Source organism: Mirounga angustirostris, unplaced genomic scaffold, assembly GCF_029215605.1.
Source record: "Mirounga angustirostris isolate CCGP_5_RB_7025 unplaced genomic scaffold, mMirAng1.0.hap1 SCAF_9, whole genome shotgun sequence".
NCBI lineage: Eukaryota > Metazoa > Chordata > Mammalia > Carnivora > Phocidae > Mirounga > Mirounga angustirostris.
In genome coordinates this window covers 47471303-47492148 of record NW_026991717.1, presented here as the reverse complement: position 1 = coordinate 47492148, position 20846 = coordinate 47471303, and the positions used below count along the sequence as shown (strand labels likewise).

General features: G+C 45.3%; 1 protein-coding gene across 4 annotated transcripts in view; it reads left to right on the top strand.

Annotated features, from left to right (window-relative positions):
* MYZAP (myocardial zonula adherens protein) overlaps positions 1-20846 on the top strand; it is an 87470-nt gene that overhangs the window by 42124 nt on the left and 24500 nt on the right. For 2 of the 4 annotated variants that reach the window (XM_064570416.1, XM_045899986.3), the window contains 2 exons: positions 2472-2551; positions 4032-4137. The exons of 1 other annotated variant lie outside the window; for it this stretch is intronic. In XM_064570416.1, the coding sequence (XP_064426486.1) occupies positions 2472-2551; positions 4032-4137 (186 nt within the window). Of the gene's footprint in view, positions 1-2471; positions 2552-4031; positions 4138-10471; positions 15671-20846 lie in introns of those variants that run through there. One more of the 4 variants, XM_045899988.3, reaches the window with a different exon arrangement.

Below are 20846 nucleotides of genomic sequence, written 5' to 3'. Positions count from 1 at the left end.
GGAAGGCCAGCCTTCCCTGCCAGCATTTATGGGACACACAGTATTCTCCAAGTCCCATCGGCTTTTTCTGTAGTGAATGAAAATGGATTGTCCTTTCTCTAAATCCTCTTTTCCATTTAGGTGAGAGACAGGCTTGCTTTATTTTGCTAGGATTAGGTATTCCAGTTGACTGCTTCTTCTCCCTCAGAGATCCCTGTTTCAGAGATGTCTCTCCCACCCTCCGTGAACAGCGTTTCCCCAGGCACGAACTGTGGCAGTGTCCTATCCTGCTTGTGCCTATTTTGGGATTTTCAAAACACCTTTTTTTTTTTTTTTCTGATTAGTAAAAATCTTTTAAGGAGTGTGACCTCTCAGGGACCCCGCTGCAGGAGAGGTGATAGTCTGCTTGGGTGGTGGTTTCACGGGCATATACAAATGTAAGAAATCATCGTGTAGTGTGCTTTTAGGATTTGTTGTACTTCAGTTTAGAAAAAAAAAAAATCGAACTTTTAAAGTGTGCTGGAAGTAAGGCCTTGCTTGCCCTGCTCTATGACAGCTTTCTTTGGGTGTCTGCCATGGGGGTGCTCGTTTCTGAAAGGTCCATCACTATTATTTCAGGGCTGTTGTAGACTTCCAGCCAGCAGCGAACCACGCTGTGTCTTTGCTGGAGAGATTTAAGAACAAAAACAGATTCCCACTAAAAGTTGGTCTTCCTTGACGATGCTAAATCCATCAATGATAATGTATACTCTTCCTGCGAGGGCAGACTGTTGCCCCATCTCTTCAGTCTGTTCCTTGGGATACCACGGCTTGTAACTTCAGAAGTTACGGGAGTTAAAGTTTCAAAGATTTGCTTTTAATAATTTGGCAGTAAGAGTTTGTTGGGAGAATTTCTGAGAATGATATGATGCACAGGAGTACTTAGGGCCTAATGTAAAATAATCTCCTGCCAATATAGTGAACGGGCTTTGATAAATTTCATTTGAAGGAAATCTACGACACCCACATCTGTAACGTATTTCTAGAGCAGTTTTGGTTATGATGGGTGCTACATTTTTTTTTTTTTTTGAAGATTTTATTTATTTGACAGAGGGACACAGCGAGAGAGGAAACACAAGCAGGGGGAGTGGGAGAGGGAGAAGCAGACTCCCCGCTGAGCAAGGAGCCCGATGTGGGGCTCGATCCCAGGACCCTAGGATCATGACCTGAGCCGAAGGCAGACGCTTAACCTACTGAGCCAGCCAGGTGCCCCTGGGTGCTATGCTTTTATTAACATTTTCCACTTTGTCCGAAGAAATAATAGTCCATATTCTTACATTACCTCTTTTGGATAAACTTTTAAATTTGCATACATACAGCAAAGGGTACATATCTTTATGCGCAGCTTGATTTATGTGCTAGTTTCCTATGGCTGCTATAATAAATCACCACTGTTAGTGGCTTAAAACAACCCCAGTTTATTATCTTATAGTCCTGGAGATCAGAAGTGCTAAAATCAAGGTGTTGGCAGCGCTGGGTTCCTTTTGGAAGCTCTAGAGGAGAGTCCATTTGCTCAGCATTTCTAACTTCTAGAGGCTGCCTGCATTCCTTGACTCAGGATTCCAGCCGGCAGATTCAAAGCCAGCAGTGTGGCCTTTTCCAGGCTCTGTCCCTCTCTGGCTCCAGCCCTTCTTCCTCCTGCCAGTAAGGGCCCAGCTGGATAATCCAGGGTCATTCCCCCCCTTTTAAGACCCTTAACTTAATCCCCTCTGCAAAGTTCCTTTTTCTGGGTAAGGCAGCATATTCACAAGCCTCAGGCATTAGGGTGTGGACATCATTGTGGGGGGGGGGCACCCATTATCCTGTCACAATACATTTTTACAAGTGAACCTATCTGTGTAAACACCACCCAGGTTAGTACACAGGATATTACCCAAATTCCAGAGATGCAGAAAATAATCAAGAATTTTGCAATATCATAGGCCACTGACTTAAGAGTATGGATTTTCATTTTTTAGAACTATAAATTCTCACAAGATGTCTGAACCTAAGGGGATGGAATACTTATTTATCAAAGACTTACTTATTTTTATTAGAGAGAGAGAGAGAGTGCGCACACACGCAGGGGGAGGGGCCGAGGCAGAGAGCGAGTCCTCAAGCAGACTCCCTGCTGAGCACACAGCCCTGACATGGGGTTCGATCTCACGACCCTGAGATCATGACCTGAGCCAAAACCAAGAGTTGGACACCTAATGGACTGAGCCACCCAGGCGCCCCATTAAAAAGAAACCCTGAATGGCTTTATCCAGGATATTTGTCTCTAATTCATCAATACATCTGTAAACGTACACCAAGAGATGTGGCATTTTTGAGCTTTGTTTGGACTCTGGTGGGTGGATGCGTAGACCCCACTGGGTGTTCTATAGACTTGACCCCACTAGTGCTGGAATTGCTCGATATGCATTCTCTGTCCGTCGTGGGACCCACTGCTTCGAATATCGGGTCTGTTTTAGGAACGTCATCAGCTGCAACTCCAGCTCCTGGCCCATGAAACAGAAATGTCAGGGGAGATAACGGATTCTGACAAGGAAAGGTAAGACGAATGCCCTTCAGCTTATAATGGACGTGGACGGCAGACGTGCTGTGTTTTTGTGGGCTGGCCAGGGCCTTGCAGTTTCCTTCATTTGGTCACACTATTGCACACTCCTACGTGTAAAAGTCTGCAGAGCTTCCACTGCGGGCTGAGAGCTTCTGCTACGGGCCCGGTTTCTTGAGGAGCTCACAGCCACGTCTTGCAGCCCGTGGCTGGTTGTTACTGCGGAGAGACAGCACAGGCTGTCTCGGGTGCAAAAGTTCAGTCTATAAATGTTCTCCACAACCTTCAACTTCACAGGATGCACCTTGTTGATGAGAAGCCTCATTAGCTGTGACTAACACTTATGCAATGGAAACTAATTTTAAAATGCCTTTTTTTGTTTCCAAACATTGTTTACTGAAACCTGGCCTTGTGCCCTGGCTATGGGCATATAAAGCCCTGCATCGAAAATGATGGAGCAGTACGTGGTCTCCACTAGAAATCGGAAGGCAGAGAGGCCATGCACGGCCCTCTGGTGAAGGAAAACAAGTGTGGGATGATTCGAGCAATCTGAGCCAGTTGCTTGACCTTGCTGAGATTCCTTGCTTATCTGTGAACGGAGAATTATTCTTAAAGGGGGAGGGGGTTACGGTGAGGAGGGCAGTGCCCGTCTCACTGGGTCACTAACTGTGAGGGAGCTGGGGGGCGTGCTGCCTGCCACGTGGTTTGTGCTGAAAAATGTCTATTTTCCTTCCTCTCTGCAACTTCGGACTTGGCGGTCTTCTGTAGACTTTAACGTAGCCTGGCAGGGAGGGGAGGGGTAAGCCGACCACCAGACCCTCTGTACACGGCTCCATTCCAGTGGCCCCAAAGCACTGAAGAGTCCGTCTGCTGGTTCCTTTGGTTTCACTGAACTGAGCAAAGTCAGAGGATAGTTTGTGCTGTTTTAAGACAGAACTATGAAGCGTCTTAGGAAGCGGCCCCATCTGTTTTGATGCAGAGAAGTTCTTTCAGTGTGTTTCCCAGTTTCCCAAAATAAATGGTGTGTAGGCAGCCACAGTTCCAGACTTCCCAGGACTCGGCCCCTTGATTTCAGATATTGTGTTGTGGTACTAGACTCCTCTCCTTCTCCGTTTTCCAATTCAAGGCATTTGACTTGTAGAACATATAGTCTATAATATTGTATTAACTCCAGAACAGAGAGCCCCCCATTCTGTAAGCGGTGCCCCCAAAATTCTGGTTCAGTCCCCGGAAAGTAGTGTTGCTGTCCTTACACAAGGTAAACCTTGCAAGTGGGAGCTCGGGTAGGAGTCCCGTGTTCCTCCTGTGGTGGGGTGGTTGACGGTAGGGAATCCCCCGGGAGACTCACGGAGCAGGAGGAACGCGTGGTGGAGTTGCCTTTCGTGTTCTGGGCAGTGCTCCCTTCAGCCAGGACCCTCGGTGCTGGTGGTGCTGCTCTGGTTGAGGACCCTGTGGCCCGCTCTGCTCTTTGTGTTAGGTATCAGCAGCTGGAGGAGGCATCTGCCAGCCTCCGGGAACGGATCCGGCACCTCGACGACATGGTGCATTGCCAGCAGAAGAAAGTCAAGCAGATGGTTGAGGAGGTAAGCCCCTGTGAAGGGTCACGGGCCAGGATGGCTGCCTGTTGTGGGGGCATGTCAGCCCGAGAGCCAGCTCTGACTCTCAGCTCAGTTTTCCGTGGCTCACGAGTGAATGTACTCAGGCCACTGTCTTCATGACCCAGAGGGAAATTTCCTCATATGGCCCCCCCGGGTACTGGTGATTATCCCTCTAATCAGATCAAAGGGTTACAGTTAAGAAGCCTGGGAAGCCCAGTTCCTTAGCTCATGGCTTTCAGAGGGCAGCGACTCCCCAAGGGGGTGCCTACAGCTCAGGGGACCCGCGGGTGTGACAAGGAAAGTTTCCTTTAGCTCAGGTCTCTGCACTTCCTTGCACCTGGCTGGCTGTCTCCCAGGGGTCACTCCATCTTTTCTTCTTCGGTGGACAGGTGTCTTTTTTTCCCCTGCTCCCTGTCTCCCCCCTCCTCCTCTTCCTTCTTCCCTCATTCTCTTCTCCATCCCTTCTCTCTCCGTCTGTCTGTGGGATGTCAGACCAAGTTATATGTTTACTGTATGCTGGACATAGCTTACTTGTCTGTTTTTCTAAATGGAAACAATAGGTAAGTTGAACATTTATATTTCTGCCAGAGGAAAAAAAATCTTTTAACTGTGTTACTCTAATCTGTCTCTCTTTCTCGTGGAGATCGGTAGAAGAAAGCCCAAGCTGTGGTATAGCAGATCACATATTATTGTATCTTTCTCGCTATTAATAAATCGGATAGGAAAAAAGGAACAGTTAGTCCTAACAGGGTTATAAATTCCCTACGGTCTAATTCTCTATCTGGCATCGAAAGGGCTTTAATTTAATTAAACATTTGGTTGGCAGTGGAAAAACTGAGAAAAAAACATTTTCCTTATATTAAGCACTACTCTGAGAAGTTACCTATTAATGAATTATGGAAATTAAAAGCATGTCTACTAATAAATCACACACGTTAACAGTCAAAGGGAAGATTAAAAGTATGTCTATGAATCTCTAAAATGTTGGCGATATTAGTGGAGTGAGGTTAAGGTCAGGGGATTGTGAGGTTGGGGAGGGATACTTTTTTTTCTCTTGTCGGATAAACATATATATTAGGTGAAATCTGTTGCCTAAACAAGAAATGCAGTCCTAGTGTGTCGACTCCTGTGAGTCTTATGTTGCCTCATCTGCGAGTGTCAGGGAGCAGAATAGAAGAACGAGGAGCCCCTCTGCACTCCGACTGCACACCCAGGCAGGTGCGACCGTGATGGGTAGATCCTGCCCAGGTATCAACACTAGCTAGGTGTCAGGAGCATGTTTCCCCGGGAAAAGCATTGCTTCATCACACTTAAGTTAGTATCTCGGGGAACTATGGCTGTCAGATCATAGCTTTTCTGCTTCTGAATTTCACACACAGGAAGTCTGGGGCAAGGGTGTCCCTGTTTCCCCATGAGGCTCTTTGACTGTGGAGCACTGCATTTCTTCCAACTCGCCACAGGGAGGTGGTGTGCATCGTTCTTAGATTTTATCTTAGAGAACCAGGGAACAAAGCCTCCTACCGGTGGGCTTCTGTTTCGGTTATTATCTGTCAGGGTTTAAGATTGGTACCCTGGGGGCGCCTGGGTGGCTCAGTAGTTAAGCGTCTGCCTTCGGCTCAGGTCATGATCCCAGGGTCCTGGGATCGAGCCCCTCATCGGGCTCCCTGCTTGGCAGGAAGCCTGCTTCTCCCTCTCCCACTCCCCCTGCTTGTGTTTCCTGTCTCTGTCAAATAAATAAATAAAATCTTTAAAAAAAAAAAAAAAAAGATTGGTACCCCGATCAGAGATCCTTCTCCAAAAGACACTTTCAAGTGGTTTAGGATTCTTCTGTTTTCTAACTTGTGGAATATAACGGACATACCAATTTGAAGGGAGCAGGGGAAAATTGATATATGAAGATAGGGAAGCGTATAAAGATCACTGTCCATGGGCCTTGCTTCTCTACCTGTGACTTAATATCTCCCAAATAAGCTTCTCTAAGTCCGGATGATGTGGTCTAGAAGACACAGGCATCAGAATGAAATTGCAGGCTGAAATTTAGGATGGCGTCATCAGAGTGAGCACCACCTAGGGGCCAGCTGGGTTTCAACAGTGCCTGGGGACTGGAAAGAAGAGAGACTTGTTATTCTAAATTTAAGTCACTACCTAAATCGGGTAGTAAGAATTAGTGTGTTTGCCCTGCATATCGTGTTAACTTACACCACTAAAGGATGGTTTAAAATCTCAATTGCTGCAGCCCTTGATGTGAATAATTTTTTTTTTTTTAAGTTAGAAACATGGCAAAGGGACTCGACAGATGAGCACATTTAGCGGAGCAGAGTCAGGTTGGAAAGGAGTTGAGAACTCTAGTGATTCAGGGAGTGGCTGAAGGACTTGGGGGAGAGATGGCCAAGGAGAGGCCTGAGAGCTGAATTCACATCTCAGAATGTGTTCTTGTTTAGTATTATAATGCAAGGCCAGGCCAGAAGCCCTGGGTGGAACTTGCAAAGAAGCAAATTTCAGCTTTTCATTTCACATAAAGAAAACATTTCTCGGGGCGCCTGGGTGGCTCAGTTGTTAAGCGTCTGCCTTCGGCTCAGGTCATGATCCCGGGGTCCTGGGACTGAGCCCTGCATCAGGCTCCCTGCTCGGCCGAAAGCCTGCTTCTCCCTCTCCCACTCCCTCTGCTTGTGTTCCCTCTCTTGCTGTGTCTCTCTCTGTCAAATAAATAAATAAAATCTTTAAAAAAATAAAAAAGAAAACATTTCTAATACTGGCTGCCCTGGGAAGGTATTTAGCCCTTCCTCACAGGTGCATTCCTTATGATCCAGGGCTTGAGCTAGAAGCTCTTTCTATAAAGAATGCTTTACTGTTTACTAGGCCATGCGATCTCAGCATTATCATTACTTTGCATAAGCAGCACGATTAGCAAATTCATAACCTCTGACTTTAGTAGTTTATTTTTATCTGTGAACTCCAGCTATCCAGATACTGAGACAAACTTGACTTAGAAACAGAGGCAGACTTTATGTGTAGCAGATGTTAGGGACAGTTTTGCTTCCCTCACATGAAGCCGGAAAGCTTGTCCGTGTGTTGGCTTCACCTTTCCCGAGGGTGGGGGTCCAGTCTGCACCCACTCCTGGCGTCATTTTAGCCATAATGTCTATGAAGAGACTTAGTTTACTGAAACAATGGGCTGCTTTTTTCAGCTCAAAATTGAAAATGGTGTTCTGAGATTCTTGAAATCCTTAAATGTTAAGCCATGTATTTCCTTCACCTTTAGTAAGATAATTTTTTAATAACAACAACAATAATAATATAATGACTAAGGACCAACCGGCCTCGGTTTTGCAGTCTTTGGCTGGATAGACGTGGTTTTCACCGTGTGGGATGGCGTATGTCAGTGAGGCCTTGTGCGTGTGGGATGGGCAGGATGGGCCCTTCTGGATGAAGCATTGGTATATGTCTTATGGGGTCAAGCTCGATGCACAGTGTCTCGTGTGACATGTGGGACCAGATACCCGCACCCAGCTAGATCTTTCTAGCAAATTACATCTCCTTTTGTGGTGGATGTCAGGGATTGGTTACCTCCCTCCCATCACTAATTCTAACTGGTTGTGGCTCTGACAAAAAAAAAATAAAAACGAAATGAGCCCATATATGACCCTTTTAGACTTTTAAGGGTTTGCCAGAAAATATAGAAGGACTGTGGGGAAATTCACTGGTCTGTGGGTTCACCAGGTAAGCACCAGCACTTTCTCTGTGCCTGGAGCAGGTGTGGTCCTGCTCTCCTAGATCTTACCATCTGGGGTGACCTGCCTTCCAGAGTCATTCTTGCGCATGGACTTCTTTCTTCTGTTGAAAAGTCTTGTTGGGATTGGGGTTCCTCTGTCTTGAGTCCGGCTGCATTCTTCAGCTTGCCTTTCGCGGAACCCGGAGATGGGGGAGGTGCCAAAGGCTGGGCGGAGCCTGGCGCCGGAGGGGAGCCCCCTGGACGCTCATTCACGCCTCTTCTCCGGCTCTTTACCCCGGCCTGTCCCCTGCCAGCCAGAGCAGCTTTCCTGCCAAGGGGGAAATTACCTGGAGGCAAAAACAAATTCTTATTTGCTCTCGAAAAGCGGGGGAATCTTACATTTTTGCCAAGAGGCAGTGCTATTATTCAGCTGACTACGTAGTAATTTCATAGGGAGCTCCTTCTCCCTCTTCAACCGCAGGAATCCCTTTGGTTTGCCATCTCCTTCTCGCTTCGCATCGCGGTCTCGGTGGGCGAAGTGGTTCTTCCGGCAGGGTGTGTCCCGCCGCGTGTCCTTTCAGTGGCAGAAGAGACTGTTCTGGCTTTAGACTTTTCTTTTGCAGGAAGCCGTTCCGCTCCCGCTTGTCCCCCTCTGTGATTTAGATGTTTAATGAGTGCAAAGGTGGAAGGAACTGATTTTCGGGATAGTGCTTCTCCTCGCAGGCTGCGCGGCAGAATCACTTGGGGAGCTCTAAAACATGCCAGACCTGGCAGATGGCAGTGCGAGGGAGGCGCTGGGCAGGGCAGCGGTTTTGGCTTTTTTTTTTTTTTTTTTTTTTTTAAGCTGCACAAGATTCCAGGATGCAGCCAGGATGCAGAACCGTGCTCTGAAGTTCTAGCTGGCTTGGGTCTCCACGTGGGGTTTCCGTGTGTTCATATGTTCAGCCAGCCTCCCTCACAAGCTGCTGTCCCTGAGGTGGGAATTTGGACTGGAGTGAGAACGGCTCCAGGGAAAAGAACCAGGGGGACCACTGAGCAAGGACCATGAGCATGGACGTGGGAGAGCTGGTCCCAACGTGTGACCATCTGGTCTGGTCAGGGGATCTTGCATTTCTTGCCAGCCCCATCGGGAGAGGGTGCTTTGACAGCTCACTCTTAATGCCATACTGGCCTGGTGGTATCCAGATAAACTTCCCAGATGCTCCCCAGATGCATCTAGAGAGAACATGTCACCAAGGTGGTAGATGAGGCATACTTGTTAAATAGATACTAGACTTCACGGGACAGTATCCAGTCCGCCTGCTGTCCTTGGAAGCTGAGAACCTGCCACTAATGAAGAGACCAGCAGTGGTTCTCGTGGATCTCCTTCCCTCTGTTGCTTGTGGGTGTGGGTGTCTGGCCTCACCCTGGTTTAAATTCCTTCTGTCTACCCACAAGACCTTACACTTGGTCCCACTGTACCTCTTTAGAAAGAGAACACAGGACCTTGTTGAAATAATAGTATTCACAGTGGCCGCTTCTTAAGTGTAAAACAAAGCGGGACAGTTCTGCAATTCCTAAGAAATGAATTTGGAAGTATTTAATGATCATCCCTTGGTTTTTTTTTGTTTTGTTTTTTTGGGGGAGCAGTTGTCATAATGCAACAGTTTTTTTGGGGGAAACAACCTGGACTGGAGAGAACAGATGAGGAGTAACTCTTCTTAGAGTTGAGGTTTGGGTTTCTGGTTTCTGGCTCTTCTTGAGCCAGTCAGCAAAGCAGGGCTTCCCTTCTCTTTTCTTAAGTCCTAGAACTTATCCCCTCAGCCCTGAATTCGCAGGCACCCCCCTGCAGTTAGAGACCTAGGAGAAGTGCAACTAGAGACCTCAACGGGTACGTACATGATGGGAGGTGGCAGAGACGATGGACATGAGCAAGGCCTTGAGAATCAGACCTGCGTTAACTAGCTGTGGAAGCTTCAAAAAGTCAGTTTTCTTGTTTGTAAGATGGGCTTAATAACAGTATCTATCCAAGAGGATTTTTTGGTAAGAGTTAAATGAGAGGATGTACATAAAATACTTCTATTCATCGGAACATAGGAAATACCCAATAAACACAAGCTGCTATTATTATTATTATTACGGGTGGATGGGTTCCTGCTGTGTATACCCAAAGTCAAGTTAAATGAACCAAAAGCAAAAGTAGCTGAGTTGCTTTCTTGACAGATACACAGAGCTGCCCTTCTCTCCTTCGGGAGTCTTATGAGCCAGATGGAATCTTTGGGTATGACTCTCTCTTCTCTTCTATGCTCCGTGCTGTGTTCCATCTCAGCCACCAGTCCCTTGAGTAGAATTCTTATTTACACACAAGGCAATTAAAACATTTTTACATTTTCTCCATCCCAAGAATCTTCCATTTTAAATGGATCAGCTGTTTGTTAGCACTCAAGTCATTTTAAAACTACTGTGTGGTGTGCTGAAAGGTACACAAAAGTACACTTCTGCCAAATGCCCTGTGTTTGGTGATTGAGAGTCCCTTCCGTCACTGATAATTTAGCCAACTGGGGGTAGGGAAACGGAGCCATAGCACTGAGCCCACAGCCCTAATCCACTCAATTCACCTGTTTCCAGATCATGTCACACGAGCTCTTCTCCAGATTTAGTCTCCGGTTCTTTGGAAGATGATAAAATGGTAGCCTGGGTTGGAAGCAATTGCTTTTATTGTTCGTGATTAGAAGAATACTCGTACTCTGCTGGGAAGAGGGGGCATGTCCCTCTGTGATGAGCCGATGAACAAAACAGGAAGGACATGGTGTGGAAAGGAGAATTTGACCACGTAGGGCTCTCATTTGTGAAAATACCACACACTGTCACCTCGCCTTGTCCAGCCTCATGCTGCAGAGTCAAGAGAACTCAAAGGATATTTTTAGAAACTTGGGTTCCTAGACATCGAACAAAGAGCTGCGATGAAAAATAATACTAAAAAATAATTCAGGAAAGCAGGTGGAGGCTGGTTCTAAGATCTTGGAAAAGGAAGCTGCACTTCTGGAAAGCTGCCAAGGACACCTGCTAAGGCTGGGACTCGGGCTTGAAGAACTTGAGTGCTCCAGGAAGGAAGTGCTCCCCACCAGATCACACCCCACATAATGCGGAAGCCGTCAAGTGTCCGTGTAGTTTGGTTATATTTGCATGTGGGAGGTGGCCCTGAGGATGTCCTCTTGGAATGGAGATCAAAAGCACTAGTCAACGTAGCATTCTCTTTGTTGAAGCAGGGTTCGGTTTGCTTTTTATCTCCATGGGCATTCTGCCCGAATTGGCAGTTCAGCTAACTTCATGGAAAGGAGAAGTCTGTCTGAGGAAAAGAGAAATATATTTGATCGAAATATATTGAAGTGAAATACAGTCCATGCCTGCTTTATTCTTTTTATTTTTAAAGATTTTATTTATTTATTTGACAGAGAGAGACAGAGTGAGAGAGGGAACACAAGCAGGGGGAGGGGAGAGGGAGAAGCAGGCTTCCCGCAGAGCAGGGAGCCCGATGCGGGACTCGATCCCAGGACTCTGGGATCATGACCTGAGCCGAAGGCAGACGCTTAATGACTGACTGAGCCACCCAGGCGCCCCGCCTGCTTTATTTTTATAGAGATCTTCTTGAGACAAGCCACAGGGGCTGGTAGGTCACCCAAACTTAACAGCGTAACTGAAGACTAGTAGTGGTAGTAGCCCCAGTAGCAGTAATAATCAGTGGGTTGGTTAGCCTAATAAGCTAGTAGACTGGGCTGATGGAGTGGCTGCATTAAGGGGCGGGGTGTCACTCAGGTGTTGGGTGGTTCTCCAGTCCCACTTCTCCATGGCAGAGTGGGCGGGTAAATGGTTGCCTGTCAGTATTTGTCTTCGGTCTTTCATTCAGATGCTTCTACCCCACGTTAGCAAGTAGGCAGTGGATGGCGAAGGAGGCTTTGGATTCTTAAGGCTTCATTTTGTCCCTTGGCCTCGCACATCCCCACCCAAAGGAGGCGTTACTCAGAAGTTTGAGGCAGAATTTATATACGGTAAATAAAAATGTTACAGTTTCAAATTCTCATGTTCAACATATTATTCACTAAAATGTGAGGTTTTTAGAAGGGATCAGAAAGCTCACTGTGTGTGCAAACCTTTTTTCCCCCCTATACGTTATGGAAATATTGAAGGTTTATTTTATGATACCTGCTGATTAATATATTCAGGATACAAACTGTCCTTTTGAGGGAGCAGGTCTTTTCTTTGTAAATGTCACTGAATTCACTTTCTTCTTCGTTGAGATTGTTTGTAGTTGGCTGTAAAATATTTCTCAGAGACCTGCGTGCCCACGTTCTACCCATAGAGTTTGTGAGACTCCACTCATGTTCCAAGTAACTATCAGCTACTGAATGTTTCTCATGCTTCTCGGCCATGCGTCTAGACCCAACATTCCCACATTCATCCTCTTATGGGGCATATGATTTATACAATTTTTTTTTTGGCACAGGAAACTGAAGCTTAGCGTCTTAAATAAGTAGCTGGCAGTCTCTCAGCAAATGATGATGGTGCTGGGGCCACAAGATCTTTGGCTCCAAAGCCAGTGTTCATTCTTTGCTTCTAATTTTGTGTATTTTTTGTTTGTTTGTTTTTGTTTTTAAAGATTTTATTTATTTATTTATTTGCGAGACAGAGAATGAGAGACAGAGAGCATGAGAGGGAGGAGGGTCAGAGGGAGAAGCAGACTCCCTGCCGAGCAGGGAGCCCGATGTGGGACTCGATCCCGGGACTCCAGGATCATGACATGAGCCGAAGGCAGTCGCTTAACCGACTGAGCCACCCAGGCGCCCCAATTTTGTGTATTTTTTAATTGGAAAAAAAAATTTTAATATGGAAGATTACAGAGAATGGTAAAAACAAAGACCCAGGTACTCTCCTCTAGAAGTGACAAAATGTTAACATTTTGGCATATTTCAGATTTTTTCCAAGTAAAAGAAAACAGTAGCAAGAAGAGGTTCTTTCTATTCCTCTGATCTTTTTCCTTCTTCTCCACTCTCTCCCTCTTCAGAAGCCTTTTGGTCTCCATCCAGGCCATGTTTTGATGCTTTTACTACATACATATGTATCTATTATCAGTATTTAGCCTAATGTACGTGTTTAAAAATGTATGTTCATCTTTATAACATGTAAGTAAGTAGATATTATTGTATATAGTATTCAACTTACTCTTTTCCCCAATTTTGTTTTTGATGTCACAAAGAGCTACATTATTTATTTTAATGGATCTCTAATATTTCATTGTATTAATGTATCATCATGTGTCCTACTGATAGATATTTAGCTTGTTTCCAAATTTGTATTCCTTTGCAAACAATGCCAAACAGTCTCTTTGCTTCTGTAGTTAGGGAACGTGGCTGGAGGAGGAGCTGCTGGGGCCTTGGGTTGCGCAGTCTCCCCTCTGCTAGATACTGCCCAGTTGGTCTCCGGGGGGTGCGCCCAGTTCCACCCACCGGGAGGGTGGGTTTCCCCACATCCTCACCACCTCTTGGCGCCGCTGGACTATAATTTTAGCCAGTTGTGAAATAGTAGCTCTTTGACTCTGATTTGCTCCAGCCCAGTTACTGCTCATCGCTATGGGTGCCGCTGAGCATCTTTTCATCAGCGTGTTGACCATGCAGGCTTCCGCCTTCGTGAATTGGCCGCTCTTCTCTTTTGTCCACTTTCCCGTGTGGACAGCTGCTGATTTGTCAGAACTCTGGGTACTACCGATACTGATCATTTGTCACAAAGTGTTTGTATGCTGTTACCTTCTCCCAGCCACTGTTTGTTTGTTTGTTTATGGTATCTTGTATAATGCACGTGTGTTTTACATTTTGGTATAAACTTGTCAATCCTTTGGTGCTGTGTTGTGTGTCTTGTTTGTTTGCCATCAGGATATTTTTGTGATAGCTTTTCATCTTTATGGCTTTAGTTACAACCCCCACCACACTCCTACCCTTTATCTTCTCTCACTCTTTTTCTCCATAGCACTTACGTCCTAGTATATACTACACTTCTCTGTTTTGCATACTTATTTGTTGTCTGTTTGCCCCCACTAGAATGTAAGCTCCACGAGGGCAGTGGCTTTTCTCTGTTTTGCTCTTGGCTATGCTCCTAACATCTGGAACAGTCACTGGCATATAGTAGGTGCTCAATAAATATTTGCTGAACAAATAAAGAATAATCCATGTGGAATTTATTTTTGTGTTTATAGTGTGAATAGGGCTGCATTTTTCATTTTGTGGGTTTTCTTTTTTTTCTCACGAAAAGCTTGTTTCTCTAACAGCGTTTACCGAACATTCCATCCTTGCCCCACTGAGTTTTGCATGGCCCCTTTATCAAGCTGGAGTCGCTTCCCTTGTGCTGCTGTCTGTAAATACTCCTGTTCTCCTGCCCTGATGGGTCCATCAAAACACATTTAATAAGCGCCTTTCATGAACCAAATGCAAACATGGACGTGAGTTCTTGCCCTTAAAGGACTTTCTGGTTGATACTAAAACTTGTTAGAACTCAAGGCCAACTATGACAGGTATTAAGCAGGGGTATGAACTGCTTGCTGGGGACAGAGAAGCCGGTGGGGACAGGAGTGATTAAGTTCATAGGCTTTGAGTAAATTGAATCTGGCTTTGCATCTGCTCCTCTCTTGACTAGACTTTATATCTTGAGCAAGTTACTTCTTCTCCAACATTCAGTTTCCTTATCAACCAAATGAGGACGATCCTAACCATACCTGCTTCAGAGGCTGTTTTAAGGCTTGACTGATGTAACACAGGCTAGGGGTTTGGCGCAGAGTCCCTAAGCGTTGACTAATGCTGATGTGGGTGCAGAGGCCTTGGGGAGGAGGTGATATATGATCACGTCTTGCAGGTTGGGTTGGATTTTTCTAGGCAGGGATTGAATGGGTGGAAAAGGACATGCCAGACAACATATAGAATAACAACAACAAACCAACAGAAACCAAAGACATGGAGACCAGAAAGTTTAGGGTGAGTTCGGAGAGCTACCAGTCTAGTTTGACTGGATCCGACTGGGGAGAGATAATGGAGAGCCTGGAAATGAGGTGGAGACCAGTTGTGGGTTCGCACCCCCTCGGCACCAAGCTGAGACAATGTCTGGTGTTACCCTCCTCCAGATTCCTCAGTGGGGCCCTCTGCCTGGTCAGATCTGACCCCAGAGTGATGCCTCAGGCAGGAGGGAGCTAGGTGAATAGGAGGGGAGAGAAGCCAGAAGGGCAGCTTGGAGGCTCCCAGGAGAAGCCTGGCCAGTGCGGGTGAGGGGCCACACTCCAGGACACTTGAACTTAGGAACATTTTAAAAACCACCACTGTTTAGGCACCAGCTCTGTCCCACCTGTGGAGCTCGGGCTGTCATGTGCCTCATCTTACGTTCGTCTGAAACCGTTCTTTCCCTGGACGTTCCTGTTCAGCGGAGGGTCTTTTGTCCCTGATACTGCAGCTATCAAGGAAAGCATGGGGCTAGGGACACATCGAGTGCCCTCTTCCCCGCTTCTACTTTCCACTTTCCTCCTCTAAAGTCAGAGGGAAAAAGAACAGCCTCAAGACTTCGGGCCGCCGCAGATGCTCTGTAAAGGAAGATCCCAGCCAACGTTCCTCCCAGCCTTGCCTAATTCCCGGCCCCATTGCAGTGATAGGCCGTCACCACAGGGAGGGTGGAAGCACACCCCTGAACATCAGTGTGGCGAGAGAAAGAGCTGGGGCCTCGACATCAGGGAGATGTAGATTTAGATCTCAGCCCTGCCGGCATCCAGCTCTCAGGTGACCAGCTGTCCTGGTTTGCCTGCCACGGAGAAAGCTCCCGGCACATGAGATCCCAGTGCTAAAGCCTGGGCAGCCCTGGGCAAGCTGGGATGAGCCGGTCACCCTCTTCAGCCCCAGGTCTGACCCCTTCCTTCCCTCACCCCATCGGCAGTCGGCAGGTGCATCCTGCCTCCGGGGTACAAACCATCTCTGTGCCTCTCCCTTTATCGCACTTTCTGGGGTGTTTCTCTGCTTACTGCCCGCCTTCCTCAGTGGTCCGTGTGGTCTGTGAAGGTGGAGATCAGGTCTTCCTGGCTGCCTGCTGTGCACCCAGCGCCTAACACTGGGCCTGACGCAGAGGTGATCCTAGGTGATCGCTGAGGGAATGACGGATGCTAAAACTCTAGGAAGCTCTGTTTCCTCCTCTGTGGGGATGACCGCTCCTAGGGTTGTTTCTGAGGATAATGAGCAAACCCAGCAACAGCCCTGTCCCCAGGACACCCCTCTATCTTCCTTCCCAGTGGTATGTTATTCCCCCTCAGATCAGAAAGCCAGTTTGTTCATCCTTCCCTGATGTTTATAGGCCCCGTCGTGTTAGGCACCCAGGAGAAGCAGGCGTCGTTCTTCTCCTTAAAGAGAAGTTGGGTTATCTTTAATAGAACATAGAAATCAAACCAAATTAGATTATTTTACCTCAGAAGCCAGTTTCAACTGATCCTTTTGAATGGTATCGTTCTATTATTATATATTACTTCAAACTTAATAGAAAAAATTGATTAAAATATGTGCCCTGTTCATATCTAGCCTGGCGGAATGCCACAAGACACATTAATTGAAAATGAATTTCTACAAACCCAATCAAGCATCATGAAGATGAAAAATGTACCTTTTCCCCTCCGTTCCTTCATTGATTTTTCATTTTCCCCACTCAGAGCTTCATTTAGCAATTTTTCAGTTTCGTTTTGTTGTGGCCTTAATTCATTCCCTTCACTGCCCCCAGAATGAGATAATGTACCATTTTCCTTGCCTTTTTAAACTGTTCTTTTATGTTGCATTAGTGCAGGGCAGATTCTGATCTTGTCATATCTCCCTGTGCTTTATTATTTTTTAGGAAAAGAGGGTAACTTTATTATTTTTAAAATTCTTACTGCGGTGGTCTTTATCAAGGAGAATGCACTTTAAAAATACAGTAACTATGAAATTACAGTGTTACAAGATCAGAAATCTTGTATCTCAGAAGATAGAATTAAGAGTGGCTGTCGCAAACATGAAAAACCTTTTCAGAGGAAGAGTGGAGAGTATCCATTATTCTCATTTCTCGTGATGGGGTATGTGAAGATGGAGCATGATGCTGATTTTGTTAAGGGAAATGAGGACAATTATTTTCTAGATCACAGAGGGAAACAAGAGTTTGGGTGGCAAAAAAAGGCCCTGTCAGGACAAGAGGAGGCAAAAGAAGGTGACTACATGCCTGAGTGAGTTCTAGAAAGTTCTTGGCTGTCCTGTTCTATGCCTGCTCTGGTCATTTCACGGATTCACTGGTCCTCTACGGGGGCTGAAAACAATAATGGGAATCTTCAGTTTTTCTTGTGAGCTTTTCAGATACTCTAACAGCATAAATTTCCCCTGAGAAGTCAACAAGGACTCATAATAAAGAATCCTATTCCTTTACTTTTATCTAGAATTCATAACCCTGGTTATCTCATTTTTGATTAGAAGTTTTAATTGGCAGTTATTCATCTTTGATACATTTTTCAGTGGAAAAATGAATTATTTCTTCATAAACGTGGTTTAAAGCAGAAAGCCTTTTGAAATGAGCGTCTGTGGGCAAGAGTAGCAGATCAGAAGTGTTGGTGATAGAGGTTGGGAGCTTTATTAACGTGTGGTCAAGTTTCACTAAACACACGCATGTGCACACACACATACACACACACACACAGCCCTCATACCCTGATTCTGAATAAATGTGCCTGTGGGCCTTAATTGGTTATTTCTAAACTTTGAATGAAAACAAAATTAAACAAATTTCAAAGAAAATAAACAATTATATCATAGACTTAGTCTGCATCGAAAAAATCTAATTCCCTTTACCTTGCCGGATTTTAATGTGATTCGACGTGATCATCCGTTTTTAACATACTTTCTAGTATTGTGCTCCATTTCGGTGTGTTTATGGTTTTATGTAAGGCATTTTCCAGAGACATGCATATTATCATTTGCCAGCTGGTAACACACGACACCCTAAAGCACAGTTTCTTAAAAAAAAAAACCTATCAAGTGCCGTCTAGTATTTAATACTTAGGTGAGCTGCATTTCTTACTTTCATTACTTTCTGTTCACATCCTCAACCTCAATTGTGAGTTATGTTTTGTGAGCTTCACACAATCGGGTACTAGTCACATAATTCTAATCATAGAGCTGTATCTTCTCTGATAGTGACCTGAAATGACCTGTGACCTATATGTCTGTCACTAACGGGAAAGAAGTTTCAGGAAGCTGAGAAGCCTTGTAACTTCTAGGGTTGCTTCAAATCCATAACAGGCCCTTCCTAAAATTTGGTAGAGTTTCACTTTGTTCTGGTTGACATACAAGCTCTTTTCGAAAGAAATCAGGAGTCCTGTCACTATAGCATTTCTCCCCCCAAAAGTAGGTTATAAAAATGTGCGGATTGACAAGGGCGATTACATCTTCTAAGAGAACAGTTCTTTTATATAAGATCATTGATAGAGTAGATACGTGCCCCTGTGGATGTGCTGTCTGTCTAGTGCAAGAGAAAGATGTGAACAAAGGAAGGTCGGGGTGGTCAGGGGCCTTAACGGGGGTTTGTTCGAAGGGCTGAGGTAGAACAGAAAAGGGAGACATGAAGAACCACTATATGTCTGTGGAGTGCTGAGAGGATAGAGTGGTTTAAATGTAGGGTTCATCTGGGACAGGACAGGCCTGAAATGACAGTGGGGAGATAGTGGGACCATAGGAGGAGGGCCTCATGTCCATGCTGGGGAGTTTAAATGTCAGAAGCTTGGGAGGGTTTTTAAGGAGGAGAGTGATATATTCAGGATCTCTGGGGGGTAGGCCTAGAAGTCAGTATTTTGTAAAAGCTCCCCTTAAGTGAGTCCATTGTGTGGCCGTGGCCTGAGAGGGACTGCTTAGCTCAAATCACCTAGGGAGCTAACTCCATGGTGGTTAATATGAAGAAAAGCCATTAACTTCAGGATACACCTCCACGCCCCCACCCCATACCACTGTAAATACCAAACTGGCTGTAGCCTTAAGAGATCTAGCATCCTGCATGAGCATTAGGCTACAATTCACATATTCAGTTGAATTACAAAGAAACATGCTTATCGAGACAAAACTAAGAAAAAAATTCTATTAATATTAGTTAAGAGGTTCCAGATTTTACCAAGACGGGTTTCTTCCTTTGTTCTGTAAGGGGGTCCACTATTTGATGTTGAAATTTAACTGTTGTGACAAGATTATGTTCCTGTTAAGTAAAATGGATGAGGTCTGGAAAATAAGCGTTTCTAATTTCTCATTTCTTAATGCCCTGATTTGAGCCTGGGCGCTTGGGTCATTTACCACCACCTGGTGACAGCTAGACCTAAATGCATCTTCATGAAGACACAAAGCTCTTCAAGGTCAAATTTACAAACTTTAATGTATGGAAAAGAGCAAAGGTTGCATGCCAGCTGCATCATACCCTGGATTTTGGAGTGGCCCCTGATTTTGGAGGTGCTTTTGGGACTACCTCCACGCTGGTTCATCAGGCCCTCCAAGAGTCTGTTCTAGACAATTTTGCCCCTGGAGTCTAAGGGATAGATTGTTGAGAGATGGATGGATGGAGTCATAATTCATTCATTCGTTAGAGTAGAAAGATGACCAAGGTCTTTACTCTCAAGAAGCTCACAGTCTGGTGGGGGGCAGGAATACCAGTAATAACATAGTAGTAGCTAGATTTTGAGTGTTTATCCTGTGCTAGGCTCTATAGGAGACAATATTTGAAGGCACTTTGAAGTTGGCAGTCAGAAATAACACCACTTACCACTCAAATGTGGGATTTAGAGATTGTGCCTCATGATGGGTGTCTCATAGGAGGACAGGTGGGTTGTGCTCCAGGGGCAGTCCCCTGAGTTGGGATTCCAAGTTGGCACCCCTTGTAGGGCAGGAGGGCCAAGGCATGCACTGCCTGCCATCCTTGGTGTCCTTTTTTCTCTAATCTGAACAAGTCAACCCCTGTTGAAGATGCTTCCGTAAGGAACGCTCAAGGATGAAAGCAAATGCGCGGGCACAGCATTCACTTAGTGCAAGAGCACGAGCGCTTCTTGAAGCTTCAGTTGCTGAAAGGTGAGACTTGTCGGCAGAAGCTTCAGTTGCTGAAAGGTGAGACTTGTCGGCAGAAGCTTCAGCACCCCCAAATCCTTCCCAGAGCCATTCTGTCACCCCAGAAGATGGGGCCTGTTTGCTCCAGCATCAGCCCTCTGTCCTCTTAGAACTCCCAGATTTCCCCTCTCTCTCTGCATCCTCCAGGTGACATCTCTGCCTTGTATCTACTCCTTTTTTAAATGAAAATCCGCCGTATCTTCCTGTGAACTCTTCATTAGGGTGTCCTTCTACCACATCTCTTGCTTCCCTGGACTCACCAACCATTCCGATTACTTCAGAGAGAGTGAAGCAAGTGTATTCGAAGTCCCTTTTTATGTTAGTTGATGAAATTTACATAGACCTCCCTGGAACCCTGTAGCTAATTTCAGTACCCATCTTGCCTCTCATTTAAAGAATTCAAGTCAGTTTTTTAAAAAAATCTTAATACTGTAGGAAGGAATGAAAGAGGAACACTGTAAGGATGATTTTTGAAAACTATTCCTACAAATATCGAAGGAAATTTAAAGAAAAAGAAACTTTCCTTTTGCCCATAATCCTACTCTCAGTACAATTTCGTTTATCTAACTTCCAGCTTTTACCTTTGATCATTGTAAGCTTTGTTTTTTATTTTTATCCCTGAGGCTTTTTGCAAACATTTTTACATTTTGCAGTATATTTGTTTGTAGTATCTGTGTCATATATTCCATCAAATTGCTATTCCATAATGTACTACCCAGTGCTTTACTGCTAGACATTAAGGTTATTTCCAGTTTCTATTATAAATAATAGGAGCAAGAACATCTTTGTATATATAGCTTTTTTTCCTATGTCTGAATTATATGCTTAGGATA